Below are 8,615 nucleotides of genomic sequence, written 5' to 3'. Positions count from 1 at the left end.
CAAATGAATGATTTATAGGCTTTAGTTTTGCCCTTTTAAACTAAATCGTATTAAGCTCTTGTCGTGTTACTATTGTGCCCTAAAAATGGCAAACACGACCAAATCCGATACAAAAAAACATACGCAGTTCACGTCGTACGATTTCAAGTCCAACGGTATTTAATTATAAAAGCTAAATTGGCATTTTTTTTGACACTTAAGAACCTAAAATGGATTGTTTCACGTAATTAATACTTCAGATTAAAAACATTCGCCTTAAGGAGACGTTCATTAATCGTAATATTTCATGCAATTAACTCATTAGTAACATCTAATAACTATTTGTCTGTTGCAGTAATACGTTTGATCGTGATGTATATGGTGTTCATTTGAGATATCAATCTTATAGACCCATATAGACAAACAAGAAAAATAAGAACCATTTTCTGTTAAAGGCAGTTGCATCCATAGTTAGGTTTCTTAATTTCTCATTACTTTGGAGGCGAGTATACACCTTGTGTGATTGTGTTGACTGGAATTACTGCTAACTCACAACTGGGTATATACATGCATTGGCAATGTCAATGCCAAAACTAAGCTATTGTCTACCATGATTTCGTATTAAGCTTCTAAAGCTGTATAAATTTTAATCAAAACAATTTTTAAGCTTTCACTATAATTGTAATACTTTTACAGTTACTAAAGAGTGACACTTCATTTGTCTGTGACCACGGAAACTGTAAAATATTCGAAAAATTGGAAATAATAAATAGCTGGAAACAAATCACGCACGGTCGTCCGGCTCCAATTTAGGATTTCCTATGTTATAAGTACCAGAGACTGACATACATACTTTTTTTTAAGAGCCCACAGTCGTCCACTGCTGGACATAGACCTTCCTCCAAGCCTCGCCACAAAGACCGGTCCTGCGCTGTCTGCATCCAGCGGATCCCCGCGAACCTATACATACTTATATATGTTTAATTATATACATACATAACTAAAAACTCAGACAAAGGGCGAACAAACCTGTTTATTATATTAAACCATATTTCAGAGCAAGTTGTTTATTTATATTTATATTTATATTTATTTATATTTTTATTTATATTTATTATTATTATTATTATCACACGAATGTTTGCTTGATGTGGGAATCGAACCCACAACCCTCGGCACAACAGTCAGAGGCGCTAACTACTGCACCAGCGAATCAATATCAAATACATAATATAAATAAATATTCCAAAAAGTAAATAATATAATTAAATTATCAAGTAGTATTAAATATGGGTAAAACTCGCGAAAACCGAAAAGTTAGTTTTAAATGATAAACATAATAATAAAAAAGCCGTAACAAAGTAAGTCATAATTTTAACAAGCCTCACCCACACGGAATCAGCAAGAATTTACTTACAAGATTTTCCGCAAAGATATGTATTTGTACCATTTACTATTTAAATGTATATATGCAGACAAAAATAATAATATCACATCCCATTAAAGCATTATTAGGTACTAAAAAACATCGTAAAACTCATTTAAATAAATTATTAGTTTAACTAAATACTATTTCTTTTTTTTATTGCCCGTGCAGACTAGACTTTAAACATTAAATAAATAACTTAAGTAGCCTTTAATTTATGCAAATATTAAATCTATGTGGTTTAAAAAGAGATTGCCATAGGAATCGAAGACAATATCTGATACCTGGTCGTGCTGTAATCCGAAACATATCGCAAAAGCATCTCGGTTTAATGCAAGTTATTTAGAAGCAACCGACTAAAGTGGGTTGAAACTGAACGTACTAAGCATAACCAGTTCACAATGATATACTCGATCAGTAGGACAAGTAAGTTGGTTTACCGATTTTTTTTTTAATACAGCGAAATTATGATCGCTTCTTTGTTTAAAATATTTGCTTTAAAAGTTTTAATACTAACGCCGTTATTATATACAATAGACAGTATACAACATTACGACACTATGAAATTCAAGAATTTCTATACTAACATCTCATATGCACTTCGATCTCATAAAAAATGCGCTGTAGAATTATTGCGTGGTGCGCATAACATGGATTATTCACGCAGCTACCAGTGCAAATAGGTTGCACCAATGTATGCACCTAGAGTATTAAGCGGTAGGAAGCGGCTTGGCTCTGCCCTTGGCATTGCTGAAGTCCATGGGCGACGGTAACCACTCACCATCAGGTGGGCCGTATGCTCGTCTGCCAACAAGGGCAATAAAAAAAAAAAAAAATTTTGAGTTTAAGCGACGTCATCTTTATTAACACAAACCTGAATATATTCGAAAAGATGCGTAAAACGGTGTTCGTCAAATCGCGACATTCAATAATCTACGCAACGGTAGACAGTGGTTTAGCTCTGCCCCTAGCATTGCTGACATCCATGGGTTACAGTAGCCACTCACCATCAGGTGGACCTTATGCTCATCTGCATACAAGGGTAATAAAACAGCAGAACTCGTAAATTTGTATTTTTAACATGTTATTAAACTTAACATACTGCCGCCCTTTCCAATATGTGGCATTGTTTGCAGTGGCAGGACAGAGTTTACTGCACTCATTCTATAGTCATGGTATGTATAGTGAACTGGCTTTCCTTGATTAGCTCAGCAGATTATAATAACTGAAGCACCTACGTACGTAATTGCATATACGTTTTAGTTGTACAAATGGACGACTAATTACTCGCTTCATTAAGTTTCTAAGGCGGATCACAGAGTATTAGTTTGTTTAAAATGAAGTCATGTTTTAAATGTTTTATAAATATGAATTTATATTTATGTTGAAGTAACTATTGATAATTGCAAAAAATAAAACAAACAAAATTAGAATAACAGCACCGAATCAAAGCTTACCGCCACTACCTGAAACCAATTTTTCAACAGCGCCTTTCCGTGGCTATTATCGATTGATAAATTTCTTGCTACATAAAATTTTAATGAATAAAGATCCATAATGAATTAGAAGATGGTATGTCATTTTATAAATAAGTAAAGTTATTTGTTCTCCACGGCCTCTAATAAACTCTTCTTTTTCTCCACCTTATCCCACTAGGTGGGGTCGGCACAGCTAATTTTTTTTATTCTTATTAGCTGTCATCTTTTTTTTCTCCACCTTATCCCACTAGGTGGGGTCGACACAGACAATTTTTCTCTTTCATTCTCTTCTATCAGCCGTCATCTCAACACTCACTGCTCTCTCTCTCATATCGTCATTGTCTTCTTTGGTCGACCTTTCTTCTTTGGTCGACCTCCAACCCGACCGTCCCTAATAAGCGTCTGATAATATTATTTATTCCTATATTTAAATCACATTTTAATTTAAAGGTACGACATCATCACATCATTGCAAAATATGGACTTTTTTGGATTACAAGTGGTATATCAACAGCGCAGTAACCTCTATATCGTCCGTCATCGTGTGTAACTGCCAACAATAAACAAAACACAGTCTCACAAATACAATAACGGTCAAGATCGTGAACTTGCAGTCTACGTCCAAAAAAAGGTGTAAAGGACATCACAAGGCAATCGTCTCTTTGATTTATGGTTGCGCTAAGCTATATTCCCAGTTTGGTAATGATACGATAATATTTTAAAGATTACTGAGCAATTAATTTAGTAAGGGTACTTTATTATCTTGTTAAAGTTGGGTTATTGAGACGAACTGTTGTACTGTCGTCTCGTAATTTCACTGATTAGATAAAGATAAATTCTGGTTTTATTTTTAAAATGTAAAAACACAACACACAAAAACATTTGTAAAGTTTTCAATCTTATTATGCCCGTGGGTTCTTATGGCCACTCTGACCTCGTTGACCCCGTCGCCCGGACAAAGTTGCTATTCACAGATACCGTGTATTTGCACGTCGATCCATACTTCTGTTCGTCTATTTTTTTGGGTGGTGATGGGCAGATGTTCCCTTTTGTTGAACGACCATTATATATTAAAACATCCAAGTCGAAACTTACATACACCCTCTTCAAATTGAAATGCGTGTTTGCTTGACAGTACACACTTGTGCGAACTTGCAACATACCATCAGTAACCCTGATCGCATGATAAATGGGCGGTTAAACTTTTATCATTTCCATTGATTACCGAGACATGAGATCTAAGTCTCACTTGAATGTATTTTTTTCAATCCTCCTCCTCCTCCGTTCGTCGTGTTCCTCAGTGCTGTGAGTCATGACCTTTACGGGGCACTTTGGTTAGGACTATTCCTCCATTCCTTCCTGTCATTCGCGCAGTGGATAGCGACAATGATGCTGGAGTCCAAAGTCGTCTTAATCTGATCGGACCAGCGCAAGGGACTACGCCCCCTAGGCCTCTTTCCTTCCACTTTGCCAGTGAGTAGTTGAGTAGTCTTTTGAGACTGTTACCCTTTTTCAATCAGATCAGATTAAATCGGAACGCACGTCTGCTTCGCGTTGTAAATAGGTAGAATGGCAACGTACTCTCTGGCTTAATGAAAAAATAAAAATCAAAACGGTATATAAACAAGGGAATAAAGTTTTGCGGTCCATTGATATTGTTCGTGTCGGCGAACGCGGCACTGACATTTCACAGTTTGTTGTGACTATTTCAGACACGTACAAAGTTTGGTTCACGTTAATTTTGTTGGAGCTCGGTTTCATCTACGTTGCGTCTAGATTCTCCTCATAACTGCATCCGAGAATTAGTTTGACGGAGTTTGTAAATGATATAGGAAAGTTTTCTCTAGGCTACCTGTTATCTCGTATCGTGTTATGAAAGCTTTAGTTTTTATTCATTATAGTTAATAGGTGGTTTTAAACTCGCGAGTATAGTGATCATTAACCTATTCATTTCTATCACTAAGCTATAATATAATATTTTTTTAATTGATTGAGAATTTGCTCTCATGTCTTAAGGTAACCAGTATTGATTTTGTTATATTTGTCGGCTTAGATAACTGCTTAACATCAGACGGAGGAAAATGTTATGGTCAAAAGCCACTGAATAACATACAACGACATCAGTGAAATACTGTAAACCTTTTTTAAACTGAATAAGAAAACAAGGTTGAGGTTTTCAAGGTTATTTATGAAATTCGGAATATATCTTAATATTCTTTTTAAATTGTATGGTTCTTGATTTTCTTGATTCTTGGAGGTGTGCGCATTGGTGGAGCTCATATTACAAATCTCCGATATGCCGATGATACGACCCTGCTAGCTGCAGACGAATCTGAAATGTCTCTTTTCTTCAGCAAAATGGAACGTATCAGCAACAGCCTAGGCCTCTCCATAAATAGATCAAAAACGAAATTAATGGTGGTGGATCGTGCAAATGTTCTAAGATTGAGTGGGGCGCTTGGATTAGAGGTTTTAGACGAATTCGTGTATCTCGGGTCCTGCATCAGCAACAAAGGCTCATGTGAAACTGACGTGCGCCGACGTATCGGAATGGCTAAAAGTGCGATGTCTCAGCTACAGAAGATCTGGAAGAATAGAGGGATAGACCTGAAAACTAAAACCAGACTGGTGCGGACTCTTGTTTTCTCTATCTTCTTGTATGGAGCTGAGACATGGACGTTGAAAGCAGCAGACCGAATGCGCATCGATGCTTTCGAAATGTGGTGTTGGAGACGCATGCTAAGAATTCCGTGGACAGCCTTCCGGACTAACGTGTCGATATTGAAGCAACTGGGCATCAAAATCAGACTGTCTACTGTATGTCTGAAGCGGATCCTCGAATATTTTGGTCACATTGCGAGGAAAGACGGCGATAACCTGGAAAAACTTATGATCACAGGGAAAGTTGAAGGCAACAGATCTAGAGGCCGCAGCCATACTCGTTGGTCCGCACCGCTTTGGACAGTACAGTGTACAGCGCGCTGCATGACGCCGTGGACAGGGGAAAGTGGAAAAAGATCCTAAGATTGAAGCTCATGGGTGATGGTGGTCACGACTCTCAGACATGAGGAACACGACTCGAGGAGGAGGAGGAGGAGGTACGGATACCTCTTAGGAGGTTCGGCCCCCAGCCCGAAAAAAAAATACAAATTGATAACTGAAAATTCTAATGAAATGTCATGATTTTTGAATGGATACAAACCTTCTCACTATTTAACATAACAACTATAAGCTCAGAACGCTCTATGCACGATTCACAGTATCGCCCTGTGGTAAAAGTTTACCACACAAAGACTTAGAAGTAAATCTCGCGACTTACAGTTCCGCGAAACAACTATAATTAGGACAATCCAAGAAAATTAAGTACTATTTGTGTTGTTTGCAGTTGAATGAATGCTCTAAACGAAATCACTACAATTCACGTTACTATTGAAACACTTAAGTAATTATTTCCAGTAAAAAGATCTTGTTTCGCACAATTAGTCGTTACTTTCAAATCCTTCCCCCGACCTTTGCTATAATGATCGCTTACTCGCAAGGAAACCACAGATTATCAGCTAAAAACTTAAGTTAATATAGGCGCATTCTTGTTCAGTAATATTTTAACGGACAGTGATTTACACGAATGAGCGTGCAAATCACAGTGGAAATCTTCGAGTGAACGCTCACACTTGGACCAAAAAAAACGCGGCGTTTAATTATGTTTAGCTTTTCATCAATTGAAGTAGATAAGCCGAAAAATTACTGGTGGTAGAACCTCTTGTGAGTCCGTGCGGGTGGGTACCACCACCCTGCCTATTTCTGCCGTGAAGCAGTAATGCGTTTCGGTTTGAAGGGTGGGGCAGCCGTTGTAACTATACTCGAGACCTTAGAACTTGTATCTCAAGGTGGGTGGCGCATTTACGTTGTGGACGTCTATGGGCTCCAGTAACCACTTAACACCATGTGGGCTGTGAGCTCGTCCACCCATATAAGCAATAAAAAAAAAGGGATTACAAATTATCATCTCATGCTGCACATTCGCAACACACAATGACTTCACGGCAGTAATTGACATATACATAGATGATACCGACACACATGTAAGATTTGAAGAGATTAAATTAACTTCGAAGAGAAGAGCTAGAAGAAGCTAGGCGAAGAAAATTGATGAGGATGCCAATATTGCATTTAAATTATAGTAATAATGACCAGTAACAGTTCAAGAAGATTGGAATCTGAACAGACCTTTTCAGTCTCAGACTTACATAAAAGAAGAATGTAATGAAGGTAAAAGATGTCGTCATATTACTTCATGTGAAGTAAATCATGCCACTTTTACGTGACATACATAGAAGAAATGTGTAGGTCTACAATATTGAGTACTTCATTTTTCAAAATCAAAGCTACTTTGACTAATTTCATATCAACACGGGCTATATGACGACGATCATTTCTTCAATACAATCTAATTGTTTACTTCGAGATACGTAATATTCATTTTGGCCTTTATAAAATTGAATCTACACAAAGATAAGCCAATTTCGCTACCAATAAGATCACCATTCACGCTTTTTATTAAATCTGCGTTTTATTTATTTATAAATACGCGTATTTCTACGCTCGTGCGATAATGTGATTGTCTATGCGTCACGTACTGCATTCTCCGGCACGGAATAAAGTTCAAAGGGCATTTGATATTTAATTCTTGTATTTAAAGACAACGTTTTATTATTGAAGGCTTAGTTTGCCAACTAAAACTATAGAGACGTTCAATTCGGTCGAGTTGATAAAGCACGTGTCTGTAAAACACAAACAAACATTTGTTTTATGTAATAGACGGACAAAATTACGTCTATTATAATTATATTTTGCCGTTGTACATTTCATGAATTCCGTTTTAAAGTAAAATAGTTATATTATTCCAATAAATTTGTTTCTGCGACTAAATATCTTTTTTTTTCCTTTGTAGGCAGACGAGCATATGACCCACCTGATGGTGAGTGGTTACCGTCCCTCATGGACTTCAGCAACGCCAGGTGCCGAGCCAAGCTGCTGCCTACTACTTAATACTCTCCACAAGCCTCGTTTGAAGAAGGACATGTCATAGCGCTCGGGGAACACCGTGGAGGGGAGCTCATTCAATAGCCGGATGGTACGTGGTGAAAAAGACCTTCTGTAAACGCACTGTGGATGACCGCAGTGGCTCCAGGTAGTATAGATGAGCTCTACTTCGGCGGCGGGCGGTGCGATGACAAAAACGAGATTATGGTATCATCTCGAACAATTCCTCAGAGCACTCACCAAAATCTTAAGTGTACCATGGATAAAGCATGGGATATAATTTTTATCAAAAAATCTTTAATAGGTACACAATACTATAATAATTTACCGTTAAATATTATGTGTAATATTGACATGAATATTTTTACGTAAAAGAAAAAAAAACAATTTTCAATAAATAATGGAACACTACGCTATTAAGTTGTCATAAACTGTTATTTTAGTGTAAAAACCAATATTTAACTAAGTTATTAAATATACTGTGCTTCATTTCATTGTTTTTAAAATACAATTTCGTTAGAAAATAACTTTAATTATCCTAAAGCCACCCATTGCTTAATTTTTTTTTTTTATATTTGGTGGTTTTAATAACCATCAATTTTATTTATTTTATTTATACAAAAGCCCCGATGACATGTTCCCAGCCTATAGTTATATACACTACAGCTAGGTGGATATATGCTTGGCTT

General features: G+C 36.8%; 1 protein-coding gene across 1 annotated transcript; it reads left to right on the top strand.

Moving 5' to 3' along the window:
• The first annotated feature begins 1,806 nt into the window (after positions 1 to 1,806).
• On the top strand, positions 1,807 to 6,276 carry LOC134200039 (uncharacterized). The gene is made up of 3 exons (XM_062671960.1): positions 1,807 to 1,831; positions 5,141 to 5,443; positions 6,269 to 6,276. The coding sequence occupies exons 1-3, from the start codon at positions 1,807 to 1,809 to the stop codon at positions 6,274 to 6,276; spliced, it is 336 nt and encodes a 111-aa protein (XP_062527944.1).
• The last annotated feature ends 2,339 nt before the right edge of the window (positions 6,277 to 8,615 follow it).

Source organism: Bombyx mori, chromosome 13, assembly GCF_030269925.1.
Source record: "Bombyx mori chromosome 13, ASM3026992v2".
In the NCBI taxonomy this organism is placed as follows: domain Eukaryota; kingdom Metazoa; phylum Arthropoda; class Insecta; order Lepidoptera; family Bombycidae; genus Bombyx; species Bombyx mori.
Note: the sequence above shows the minus strand (reverse complement) of the source record. Positions and strands in the feature narration are given on the sequence as shown.

What these genes read in the sequence shown, in the direction of transcription:
- LOC134200039 (XM_062671960.1), top strand. Translation starts at nt 1,807, where the DNA reads ATGATATACTCGATCAGTAGGACAA. An exon ending in ATACTCGATCAGTAGGACAA is followed by an intron (nt 1,832 to 5,140) that starts GTAAGTTGGTTT and finishes TGATTCTTGGAG; the next exon opens with GTGTGCGCATTGGTGGAGCT.